This window comes from Prionailurus bengalensis, chromosome B1 (assembly GCF_016509475.1).
Source record: "Prionailurus bengalensis isolate Pbe53 chromosome B1, Fcat_Pben_1.1_paternal_pri, whole genome shotgun sequence".
Taxonomy (NCBI): domain Eukaryota; kingdom Metazoa; phylum Chordata; class Mammalia; order Carnivora; family Felidae; genus Prionailurus; species Prionailurus bengalensis.
The window spans coordinates 166,459,165-166,472,939 of record NC_057344.1 but is presented as its reverse complement, the minus strand read 5'-3'; the positions used below and the strand labels follow the sequence as shown (position 1 = coordinate 166,472,939).

At 36.9% G+C, this 13,775-nt stretch overlaps 1 protein-coding gene across 1 annotated transcript in view; it reads left to right on the top strand.

The window, feature by feature from the left end:
* GABRB1 (gamma-aminobutyric acid type A receptor subunit beta1) overlaps positions 1–13,775 on the top strand; it is a 386,092-nt gene that overhangs the window by 347,341 nt on the left and 24,976 nt on the right. Inside the window, exons 6-8 of the mRNA XM_043572729.1 lie at positions 9,547–9,684; positions 9,793–9,945; positions 13,500–13,744. Of these exons, the coding sequence (XP_043428664.1) occupies positions 9,547–9,684; positions 9,793–9,945; positions 13,500–13,744 (536 nt within the window). The remainder of the gene's footprint in view (positions 1–9,546; positions 9,685–9,792; positions 9,946–13,499; positions 13,745–13,775) is intronic.

Below are 13,775 nucleotides of genomic sequence, written 5' to 3'. Positions count from 1 at the left end.
TGATACATAGGCTACTGAGGTACAAAAAGGAAGGAAAACTGGTTCCTGACCTCAAGGGCTCAGAGCCCGGTGGAAGACAAAGAAGCCAAGTAAAATTCAACATTGTTTTGTGCTTCGTTCAAGGCAAGCGCATAGTTGAGTTGATAAAAGTCACTTGGGGGCAGAAGAGCTGTGACAATGCCTTAGGTATCTGCCTACACTTCTTCCTACACTCAGTCATGGCTACCAACCACTGTCCCCTTGTCAGCCCACTCTTACCTTTGCATACTGGAATCTTTGAAGATTTTATAATGTTTGTATGTATTTAACTTTGCCCCTTAAATTTCAGTTTTCCTGATAAAATTGGGTTGCTTATTGAGTAACTTCTATGAAGTAAACCACAGTCTCCCGCCGACATCTTCCTAATCTTATGTTATCCCCTCTATATGTTTATTCACTGTACATATTATTCTCTCTGGAAGTAATAATAGATGCTCCACCACTCTGGCCAATTTGCTCAGCCTGTTATTAGACCGTTAGATCCTGAAAAGCAGTGTCATGTGTGACCCACTGTATATCCTTAGTTCCCGGCATAGTGTTTGATACATAGTAGGCACTCAAAATATGTGTATTAGAATGTTAAATATAATTTCCATTGATCTGTCTTTGCCAATTTAGAGGTAGTTGGTATTTGTGCTTCAGCAGAGGTCCTTATGGGTATCCAGGAAGATGAGAGGGTGAATCCAGAGTTGCCCATGGCAGGGGAGAAGAGTCAGCAAAGACCTTGTATTAGAGCACTCGGGAAGAGGAAGTGAGCAAGCAGGTGCCCCTGATAAGCAGCACATAGATGCTAACGTAGAAGCTGTGCTTGATCATCCCTGTTTTTACTGCCTACTAGAAACAGGCCACCCAGGGCCACAAAGTAATGATAGAGGCTTCATGAGGTCAAAAGCTGTAGGTGAAACCATCCCCAAACTGGGACAAGGTCAAGGGTTTGTACTCAGGCTTTGATCTATAAATACTATGTGTCTCCACAGAGAGTCTCTAGATACTAGGTGTTAGAACTTCCTCCCAAACAAATACTTACAGTTTAAATACTCTATGTTGCCAGCTAAAAGCAAAATCATGTGTAATCTAGCTTAGAATAGGACGGTATCTCTTTGTGAAATGTGACGAGACAAACAAGAGCCTGCCTGGATGAAAACCACTCCAACCCCATATAAAGGTGAGCAAAGGGTATGAGACATGCTAGTCTAAACCCCACACTCTGTTCAAGTGTGACAAGAAGGCAGCTTTAAATTTGAAGTATATTGTCTTGGCTTCTTTAAAGGATTTTTAAACTAAATTGTATTTATTTTGATTCCATCTATCATTTTGAAAAAGTTTACCTTTCACACCGTCTTCCTGAATGGATGTGGCTGAGGTATTTATCATCACATAAAAAAGGTGCATGGGAGAAATTTTCCCCAGGCCTAGCATCAGCACTTGGTTTTTTTTCCAAGCCAATTGGTTTGTTTTCTTCTCAGGGGCATTGTGAATTTTTAAACTGGTCTGATTTTGTGTTGATGGAAGGCACTTTTATGGCTCTGAAGAGATACAGGTCTGGATGATCCTGGAAGCTCATTTCCTCCTTCCTGGCGGACAGCAGACTCAGCAGATCTAAGTGAACTTGACAAGCAAGGGCTGGTCCCAGCTGCCAAGTTCCTAAGGCTATGCCTTTATGACCTATCCACCTCCACCACTGGGACCCGCCATTGTCACACAGTCACGTAGTCATATACAAATGTCCAGCCAGTCCTTTAAAAAGTACAGCGTTACAAGGCAGGGCTCCTCTCTCCCGGAATCTTAGCTACAGGGCCCTCAGTCTACCTCTGATGAGCCTAAGAGCAAAGGAATTTGGGGAAATTTGCACTCCACTATATCTCTGCTGGATAGATTTTGAAACTCAACCCCATTCTGTATCTTTTCCAGGTCACACTGGTCATGTGTATTTGAAACCATATTGCTCACATGTAGAAAATATACAGGATTCTAGGACATCTTTTTTTTTAATTCAGTGTTTTCATGTTTTAACAGATACACAGGATTCAAAAATCAAAAAATATTAAGATAAATATAGTGCAATTTTCCCTCCCATCCCTATCGCCCATCTACTTAGTCCCCCCAAAGGAAACAATTACCAATTTGTTATCTGACCACCCCCCCACCAAGGTTCTTTTATACATATAAAAGTATAGACAATTATGTTGTTGCTTTTCCCATATTTTTCTCACACATATTACAATGTTATAGCTGAACTTTGTGGGGGTTTCTTTTCATTAAAAGTAGTTTTGGAGAGGGGCGCCTGGGTGGCTCGGTCGGTTAAGCATTGGACTTCGGCTCAGGTCATGATCTCACGGTCCGTGAGTTCGAGCCCCGCGTCTGGCTCTGTGCTGACAGCTCGGAGCCTGGAGCCTGCTTCAGATTCTGTGTCTCCCTCTCTCTCTGCCCCTCCCCTGTTCCTGCTCTGTCACTCTCTGTCTCAAAAATACATAAACGTTAAAAAAAAAAAGTAGTTTTGGAGAGTTTTTCATATTATATGTAAGAATTTCCTCATTCTTTTTTACAGCTTTACAATAGTGCATTAATGTACCATAATTTAGTCAACCACTCCTCTATCGAGAGACATTTATATTGTTTCAAATATTTTGTTATTCGAAAAAGTGCTGCAATGAATAATCCTATGCATACCCTCTTCAAAATTATTCAATTCAATCTATGGGACCAATTTCTAGAATAGGAATTTCTGAGTCAAAGGATATATACATTTGTATTTTTGCTAGATAAAGCCAAACTGCATCCTGTATGGGTTACATCAAACTACACTCACACCAGCACCACATAACAGTGTCTGCTTCTCCACATGCTCAGCAACATACTGTGTTATCAATTTGTGGATTCTTACCAGATTGTCAGGTTAAAAAAAAAAAGGTATTTTGATATAGTCTTAATTTTAATTTGTATCTCCTTTATTATGATTGAATTGGGTATTTTTCCCTTTTTAATGAACTGCTTTTGAATATCGTTTTTCCATTTTGTTATTAGGTTTTTGGCCATTTTCTTTTATTGTTGTTGTTTGTAGAAAAGTCTATGTATTAAGAAATGTAGTTATTACCTGCAATATGCACTATAATTATTTTTTGTTTATTATTTGTTTTTGATGTTGTTTATGGGGTTATGCCACACCTTTTTTTTTTTTTTAATATGCACAAATCTGTCATTTTTTTAAATGACTTCTGCTTGTTGTATTACAGTTAGAAAGGCTCCTCAAGGGGGCGCCGGCGTAGCTCAGTTAGTTAAGTGTGCAACCCCTGATCTCAGCTCAGGTCGTGATCTCACAGTTCATGAGTTTGAGTCACGCATCAGGCTCTGTGCTGACAGTGCAGAGCCTGCTTGGAGTTCTGTATCTCCTTCTCTCTGCCCCCTCCCCATTTGTACTTTCTTCTTTTTTTTTTTTAATTTTTTTAATGTTTATTTATTTTTGAGAAAGAGAGAGACAGAGCATGAGCAGGGGAGGAGCAGAGAGAGGGAGACACAGAATCTGAAGCAGGCTCCAGGCTCTGAGCTGTCAGCACAGATCCCGATGTGGGGCTTGAACTCACAAACTGTGAGATCATGACCTGAGCCAAAGTCAGAGGCTAACTGACTGAGCCACCCAGGCACACCCCCCCATTGTACTTTCTCATTCCCTCAAAATAAATAAATAAACAACAACAAAAGTCTCCTTGATGCCAGAATTATAAAAGAACTCTCCCTTGTTTTCTTCTAGTACATACATAGTTTTATTTTCTAGATGAAACTACAATTAATTTGACGTTTATAATAATACACGGAATGACATATAGGTCCAAACAAATTTTTTCCAGTAGCTCCCCAATTTTTTCTACATAATTTATGAAACTGTCTTCTTCCCAATTTTTCCAAGTGCCAATTCTATTATATACTAAATTCCTCTGTTCTTTTTGGCTCTAGTTCCGAATTTTTAAGTGCGGCCCATTAAGCTCTCTGTCTATACCAGCATTAAAATAACACTTGTCATTACTGAAGATTTTTAGTACATTTTACTACCTGATAAAAATAGGTATCCTTTATCTCTCTTATTTTTTTGGAGTTTTCTCGGAACTTCTGATTTGTTTATTTTCATTTTGGAATTATTTTGTTCAGTTTCCAAAACAAAAACCTATTCGTGTAGTATTCACGTTAAATTACAAATGAACCTATGATGTTGAGTCTTTCTACTCAAAAACATGAGATGCCTTTTTGTTTATTTAAGGCTTCTTTTGTGCCCTTCAAGAATGTTCTCAATGCTGCATATGTCTTGCATATTTTTCAGTTTATCGCTATATATTTTTGTATCTATTTTTAAATATTCTTCCATTACACATTATAAATTGTTGTCTTTACATCTGAAACTACCCATTTCTATACAGTAATTTTGTACCCCATTATCATGTCTAATCCTATTATTTATAATTGTTATTAAGTTCACCGCTTAGGGTTCACTGAGTATACAATTGCATGATTTGCAAATTAGCATAACCAGCAGCTTTACAACTTTATACTTCAATTTTCTTTCCCTTGCCTAATTCATTGGTTAGTATTTCCAGACCACTGTTAAATAAGACCAATGGTAGTGAACACCTTTACCCGGTTAACTCTGTAGGAATGTTTTAGTGTTTCCACAGTAAATATGATGCTGGCTTTGAGACTCAGCTATATCTTGCTATGTAAGGAAGTATCTATTCATATTTATTGGGTATTGTTTTGTCAAAAGACTAAATGGCTATTACATTTTGTCAAATGCCCCTTTGGCACCTCTGTAAATAATCATATGCTTTCCTTCTCTTTAAATCTATTAATATATTAGATTATATTACTAGATTTTTCTAATATTGAACAATTCACACTCTGAATAAACTCCACTAGTTACTCATTATTTAGTGTACTGCTGGATTTTGTTCACTAATATGTTCTACTTACTTAATGAAAATAATTTGGAAGTGTTCAATCTTAGCCTTTACTTTGGAACTGTTTAACTAGTAATAGACTTATAAGTTCTTAAATATTTGAGTCCCGTGGGTGTTTGTTTATAGGAAATGAAATCAAGCTGTTTGATATCCTATCTCTCCTGATTTGGACAAATGCTTTTCTTATGAAAAAATTATCCATTTCATTCAGATTTTCTAATTTGTTTGCATAGATTTGAACAAAGTAGTCTTATGATTCTTTACAAGCCCCCTGTTTCCAAGGTGATTTCCCTTTTTATGTGTTAATTATCCGTCCTGATTCATTTATTTGATTAGACTTCTCTGTAGAATAGTTTCCTCAAATAGGTCCCTGGGTGATATGTTCTCTAATCTTTGTAGCTTTGTATATCATCTCTGGAAAGAAGCAATATTTTGGCAGGGAATGGGACCCTTGGGTCTCAGATTTGCTGTCCTTTTTGCCTATACTCTAGGTATTCTGTGGATATTATTCCATAAGCTTTTCCTTTCCATACCAGAAGTCCAATATGTTTTCCTTTGAAAATACCTTGTACTTTCTGTCTGGGAAATCCTAAGATTATCCTTTTACTCTTGGAGTTCAGGCATGCTATCACAATTACCTAATATAATGAGCCTTTCAATTTGCAAAATATTTATTAAGCTCAAGAGAACTTGTGTTTTCTTTTTATTTATTATGGTTCATCTTCTTTCAAGACTGCCTACTATTTATTTATATATTAGATCTTTTAGATGAGTCCTTCAAAGCCATTATGTTTTCTTCATACTTTCCAAATCTCTGTAATTTTGTTTTCTTTTGAGATATTTCTTTCAAGCTGTCTTTTAAAATGTTAATCTGGCCTCACCAGTGACATCTCCTCAATTTATTTAAAACATCTTTTATTAAAATCTATGGGTTTTAGTAGAAGGAAGATTTCTGTGCTCTAATCAAATATACTTAAGTTTTCCTATGTTTATATATATATATATATATATTTTAGGTTTCCTATATTTTTAATAAGGATGGGAATTGAAGAGTTCAAACTATTGTCTTCCTCCTCCACCAGTTATTTTCACAAGGGGCCATATACTCTGGATGTTCTGCTTGCTTTTCTTCTCTAGGACTATTGGATTCTCTTAAAAGCATTGTTGTTTTTTCTTACATATACCTTGTGGTTTGGACCCAGCTGCCAGAGCACTGAAAATGGAAACAATGTTTTAGGTGAAAAGTACAATGAGCTCCTGGTAAAATGTCATTCTCTTGCTGGTAGATCAGGAGGTAGTCTCTGTCTCTGAGGCAGCCTACCTTTTCAACTCTCCCACCGCTCAAAACAATTCCTCCAGTTACCCAAGTGTTCGTGCCCTTTATTTAGCAGGTCCAAAGAGCCCCTGCATTCAGCTTTCTTCATCAATCTCACTGTCCCAATCCCCATTCAAGAACTCCATGCCACTAGTCCCCAGAGTGGGGGAAAAAAACCCATGACACAATTGTCAGACAGAGCTGAGACCTCACATTCCCCGGATGGTACTTCATGCTGGGCTTTGAAATAGTTCATAGCTGAATTGAAAATGGAGGGGAGAGCATCAGGGTTGAATTTAAGCTATCATAATGCCACTAGCCATTTTCTCATTCTAGAACCATAAATAGGCTCCACGGGGATCCATGATCCTCTGAAATTACCATCAAATTTTATTTATTTATTTATTTATTTATTTATTTATTCATTCATTTATCTATATATGTATATGCATGAATATGTTTCTGTGGAGTTTTTTTAGAAGTTATTTTTTTATTTTTAACTTTTTTTTTTAAATTTTTTTTTTCAACGTTTTATTTATTTTTGGGACAGAGAGAGACAGAGCATGAACGGGGGAGGGGCAGAGAGAGAGGGAGACACAGAATCGGAAACAGGCTCCAGGCTCTGAGCCATCAGCCCAGAGCCAGACGCGGGGCTCGAACTCACGGACCGCGAGATCGTGACCTGGCTGAAGGCGGACGCTTAACCGACTGCGCCACCCAGGCGCCCCTATTTTTAACTTTTTTTTAATGTTTATTTGTTTTTCAGAGAAAGAGACAGAGTGTGAGTGGAGGAGGGGCAGAGAGAGAGGGAGACACAAAATCCGAAGCAGGCTCCAGGTTCCCAGCTGTCAGCACGGAGCTCAATACAGGGCTGGCACTCACTGACTACGAGTTCATGACCTGAGCTGAAGTCAGGTTGGACGCTCCACCAACTGAGCCACCCAGGTGCCCCTAGAAGTTATTTTTTAAAGAATTTTACTTTTTTAGAGCAGTTTTATGTTCATAGCAAAATTGAGAGGAAGATGCAGAGATTTCCAATATGCCACAAGCTTCCACATACATGGACTCCTCCGTTATCAACATCCCCCATCGGAGTAGTACGTTTGTTACAACTGCTGAGCCTACATGGACACATCATAAATCCCCAATAGGCCAGTAAGTCAATAAGCCAAAAAGATGTAGATCACTCTAAATCCAATAGGTAAAGAGGGTCTCACAGCTTCTTGGACACCAGGGATCATAGCTAAAATAAATATCTTCTGTTTCTATGGCTACACTTGAGTCATTGTAAAATGGGTTACTGAATATGGAAGATTACCCTTTGAAGAAAAGGCAAGTTCTTAGACCTAGAAGGAAATGGTTTAAAGAGAAATAAAATAAGCTAAATTGAAACCTATCACACAGTAAATAATAACCTCTATAGAGGGGCAAAAGTAACAAATATAAAAAGGTTGTGGGTTCAATGAGTTTAAGAATAAGAATTCAAAAAAGAGCTTTTTGTGAAGATAAGTTAGAAATGTGTAAAGTAATAAAATTGAGACAGGTTTATTTCCCCTCAAAAAAAAAAAAAAAAGATTAAAATTTCCTACATCCTTGCACTGGTATGTTTTCAGTGAGCCTCACTGAAGACTTGGCACTCTTCTAAATTTTAAATGTTCTTTTTTTTAATCTCTTGGAAAATATTACTGGCTTTAATCAAAAGTAGGTCCGCATCATATCTACTATATTATATGGTTATATTCGAAACACAAGCCTTAGTAATTCTAATGGAAATAAAGGATTTGATGGGTTTTTTTTTATCTGAGATGAATATAAAGAGCAAATGAACTCAGAAATATCTTCTTTATGTCTACCAGGTAGAAAGAGAAACTATAGCCTTCTATATGCCCGAACTGATTTTTAGACTTTTAAATATACCCATACGTTGTTTTTATAGAAGTTAATTTTTTATGTGACCATAACCCAGCTAGACCACTGATAAGGGGAATCAGAAGTAGAAAAGAGAAGACAATAGACTTCAGGGTAGACCCTAATAATGCAATCTACAATCCTCTATACATTACTCTTAAATTAACAAAAGCTCACCCTCATAAATATTAAGCTATAAATGTATTATCAAGAATTCATAGGGGGCGCCTGGGTGGCTCCGTTGGTTAAGCATCTGACTTCAGCTCAGCTCATGATCTCGCTGTCTGTGGGTTCAAGCCCCACATTGGACTCTGTGTTGACAGCTCAGAGCCTGGAGCCTGCTTTTGATTCTGTGTCTCCCTCTCTCTCTGCCCCTCCCCCACTCATTGTCTGTCTCTCTTTCTCTCTCTGTCTCTCAAAAATAAATAAACGTTAAACAAAAATTCATAAAGTTCTTTACACTTATCACAGGGAGCAAGCATAATGTATAGAATTATTGATCACTATGCTGTATACCTGAAACTAATATAATGTTATATGTGATTACACTTCAATTTAAAATTTTAATTTAAAAATTCATATAGTCCTTAATTTTTCACCTGTATATTAGATATAATAAAAATATATGAGGGGGACCTGGGTGGCTCAGTCAGTTGAGCATCCGACTTCAGCTCAGGTCATGATCTCACGGTTCATGGGTTCAAGCCCCACATAGGGCTCACTGATGTCAGCCTGTCAGCATGGAGCCCCCTTCGGATCTTCTGTCTCTCTCTCTCTGCCCCTGCCCCACTTGGGCTTTCCCCAAAATAAATGAATAATAAATATATATGTACATATGAATAGAAGTTTACCTATTTTCTAAAATGTGTATTTCTTTTTTAAATGTCTTGATCATATAATCAGTATGTACAAATTTGGTTTTTCATTATACTCCACCATTTTACCTTTTCCATATCCCTTTTAACAAATACGTGCTCAATTATTATTATGTATTATTGTTAAAGGATGCATAGTAAAAATCTATGTTCAGGTACTAGAATCCAGCTATCGCCTTATCTAACCAAAGAATTCCCATTAGCAGATGCAAAGAAACTAAATAAGGAGCAGTGATATCAGACATCACTGAATGAGCACAGAGTTTATGTCCACTAAAGCAGATGCATCCGTCTTCTCAATGCAAGAATAGTGCTCATCATGAGACCTATATGCCATCCTATTTAAAGCATTGTTGTCTTACCACCTCTTGCTGGGAATTTTCTCTCCAGTTCCAAGACTCTTCAAAATGAATTTCTAGACCAACCTAACTCTATTTAACCATGCTGTATTTCTTGGTTTCAGATGGCTATACCACTGACGACATTGAGTTTTACTGGAACGGAGGAGAGGGAGCAGTAACTGGAGTTAATAAAATTGAGCTTCCTCAGTTTTCAATTGTCGACTACAAGATGGTCTCCAAGAAAGTGGAGTTCACAACTGGTGAGGTTATTTCCCTCCAAATGAACTCGAGGCACTGTGAAAGAAAGAAGATGATTCCTACCAAATGGAGATCTGATTTTTTTTTTCTGTTTTCCTTTTTTAATTCAGGGGCATATCCACGACTGTCACTAAGTTTTCGTCTAAAGAGAAATATTGGCTACTTCATTTTGCAAACCTACATGCCTTCCACATTGATTACAATTCTGTCCTGGGTGTCTTTTTGGATCAACTATGATGCATCTGCAGCCAGAGTTGCACTAGGTAAGGCATTCCCAGCACTGAAAAGAGCTGGTAGGATTTAGCTTCAACCAACCAACCATTGTTAGAAATTATGAGCAATGGCTTTCTCTCAGAGCAAGTCAAAGAATGAGATTACCATAAGAGTCCTTATAGTAAAATATCAAAGGGTAAGCATTTTCAGGATGAATGTTTTACAGTGCAATATCTTCTTAGCATTTTACCAAAAAAATCTTGAAATATAATTAATACTAGCTATATTAGTGCTTCTTAGAGCCTATTTTTAAATTTTCATTACACTAATTTTTACTAACTTTGTGATGATTTCCTCTTTGGTCTCTGCTTTTTACAATGAAGAACATTTACAATGCATTATTCTCTCTCTCTTTTTTTTTTTGTATGTTGTATTCTTTTTTTTTGTAATATAATTTATTGTCAAATTGGCTTACGTACAACCCCCAGTGCTCATCCCAGCAAGTGCCCTCCCATTTTCCCTTCTCCCCCACCCCTCATCCACCCTCAGTTTGTTCTCTGTATTTAAGAGTCTTTTATGGTTTGCCTCCCTCCCTTTGTAATTATTTTTCCCTTTCCCTTCCCCCATGGTCTTCTGTTAAGTTTCTCAAGATCCACATATGAGTGGAAACATATGATACCTGTCCTTCTCTGACTGATTTATTTCACTCAGCATAATACCTTCTGGTTCCATTTACATTGCTGTGAATGGCATGATTTCATTCTTTCTCATACAATGCATTATTCTCAAATGGATTTGGAGAAAGCTAAACCTTGTGACTGTTAACAAGATATGTCAATTGTTAAAAAATACTATTTTTCGAACATTAAAGTTAAGTCGTATCGATCTGAGTTTTCCTTAAATGGAGCTCATAGCACTTGAATAGGGCACAGACATTCATCAGCTATATTAATGACCTGTGATCAGCACAGAATAAAAATGGTTTCCTTCCTGGAGGGACAAAATTCAAAATTAATCTTGCCATGGTTGAGTAATTGCAGCAAACTGAAAGGCTATATTTGAGACTTTAAAGGATTCCTTGGAAAGTTAGAATATATAAGGTCCGTTTGATGAATCTGAGCATGTATGGGTGTGCCTCATTATTTGATCCTAGACCCCTCTCAGTTATCATTTTCTGGGGCTTATTCTCAAACATGCGTGCACATGTGTGCGTGCACACGCACACACACACACACACACACACTCACACACACACACCAAATACATAACAGCATCATTTCCAGCTAAGCTGACTGACATACACATCACTTCTTTTGAGATTGCTGAACTGGGTTAGATGTTCAGCATCCCCTTCACACTCAAAGTAATTGTCATCTCTATAACTTATTTCTAATGACTAATTTCTAATGGCTCACAGTCAAATGCTGGTAGCCCCTTATCAACCTTTGAACATTCCAAAACTAAGGAAAGGCAACAAATAGTTGATCACATCATAGGTATGAATCTGCATATATTATTTGAATGTGAACATGAGTATGTGTATACTATGGTTAAGGAAAAAACAGTGGATGATGTCAACAGCAGGGAATACAACTATCAAGGTCATAAATTGTGGTTCTCCTTACACATCTATCCCCAAAGCTAATAGTATTTTGATTAAAGATGTTAGCACATAAAATGCTGACTTAATCTTCTCTTTGAAATGTAAAATCTGTGACATTTTAAAACTTAAGTAAGTAAAAAAGGCATTTGTTTACTAACCCTTCTTGCTTAAAAATTTAAATCAAAGAGTAGAAACCAAAAAGTAATTAGTGGATTTGTAAATGAATGAACTGTTTATTTCTGCTGAGGATATTAGCTAGAATTATACTGGGTGAACTTTAAAATTTTATTCAAAGAAATAAGTGAGACCATTCGTGATGTTATTTCAGATCAGTGCAGTACTTTGGAATTCATCACTGATCTGAACCATTTTAACTTTTTATATGCTAACTCCGACTTCCTATTTTATCTGTTCTCTTAAAGTTGAATAGTCAAATCAGGGAATTTATCCAGAATAATCTCATGGGCAAATGAGTGCTAAACTATCGTTCACCCTTTTCAGTTTCTACCTTCTATTCTCTTTGCCGGATGTCGTTTGTTTTTAACACCCATTTTAACATTTCCTGTCTTTATTTTTAAGGATTGTCATCAAGTTTCAAGTTTTATCTTCTCATCTTTCTGTTTTCATTTTAAGTGCCTTTTGTTTAACACTTCCTTGCTTTTTTGCCCCTAGCTGGGTGATCTATGGAAAATAACTAATCTCAGAATTTCTGTTTATGCATCTATAAAATAGAAATCATATACCTGCCTTATCATACTCAGCAAGCTGTTATGGTAGTCATATAAGATAATTCATAACTGTGTTTAAACTGTAATATTGGGGCACCTGGGTGGCTCAGTCAGTTAAGCATCGGACTCTTGATTTGGGCTCAGGTCATGATTTCACTATTCATGAAATCAAGCCCCATGTTGGGGCTGTCAGCATGGAGCCTGTCTGGGATTCTTTCTCTCTCTCTCTCTCTCTCTCTCTGTCCCTAACCCAGTCTCTCTCTCTCAAAAATAAATAAATAAACTTAAAAAATAAAATAAAATAAAACTGTAATATGCTATATAAATGTGTAATATTAGTATTATAGCACACATAATCTACGTAAGATTCCAACTTCCTCTTTAGTTTTGTTTTTCCCAATTACATTTCATCATTGCCATCAACAACACCAAATATTTATTACAGTCATGCAAAGATTATATGGTTAAGAAATCTTGTGCTTAACAAAATAGACAAAACAGAATTTTCCTTTTAAGAGTTTACAGTCTTAACCTTCTTTAACAAATCCAAGTTGAATTTTTCAGGAAATCTTTTCTTGACTCCAGGGAACTAATTCATTCTAGGCTCTGGAATCAAGAACTAGAGGTAATATTTGAAAAATCAAAGCAACAAGGTTTTATTTAAAAAATACATAAATCAAATGTTTGATGCAAATCGCAAACTTTCTTACATATATCTTCTTTTAGTGTTGTTTCACTATGAATGATGCATTATTATTTTAACGTGTAATACTGACCTTGTATATATTATAGACTTATGGAATGAAGTAGGTCTCCTCACGATGGTTACCAACTTTCAGTTTGGTAGTGGCTGTTGTGGGCGTTAGTGTCACAAGGACAGATTTAGTAGGAAAATGAGCAAGACGCTGAGACCCGGAAGAAGTCCGGGTTACCCGGTGTGGAACAGAATGAGGAACATTTGACAGGAGACAGTGAGCACATCAATGGGATTTTGATATGCAGGCCCATTTATTCTTCTTTCTTCTATGTGTATTATTTTTTTTTTAATGGCTTCCAACCCTCCATTAATGGTACATCCTGTTTTACGATTTGTTCATGGCCTGTATGGGGAGTCTGAAGCTTTGTCCTTCCAAATATCTGCTCCTTTTGCCTAGTGGTTTATCACATTGCTGCCATCATTCTGGGACACCGATAAGGAAATAGCATCTGTCTTAGTCTTTCAAGGGCAGCTTAACAAGTGCATTCAGCTAAGATGTGTCTTTCTGTTTCATAGGAATCACCACCGTGCTGACAATGACAACCATCAGCACTCACCTCAGGGAGACTTTGCCGAAGATCCCTTATGTCAAAGCGATTGATATTTACCTGATGGGTTGCTTTGTGTTTGTGTTCCTGGCTCTCCTGGAATATGCCTTTGTAAATTACATCTTCTTTGGAAAAGGCCCTCAGAAAAAGGGAGCTAGCAAACAAGACCAGAGTGCCAATGAGAAGAACAAACTGGAGATGAATAAAGTTCAGGTAATGTATTAAATATTCCTTACAATATTCT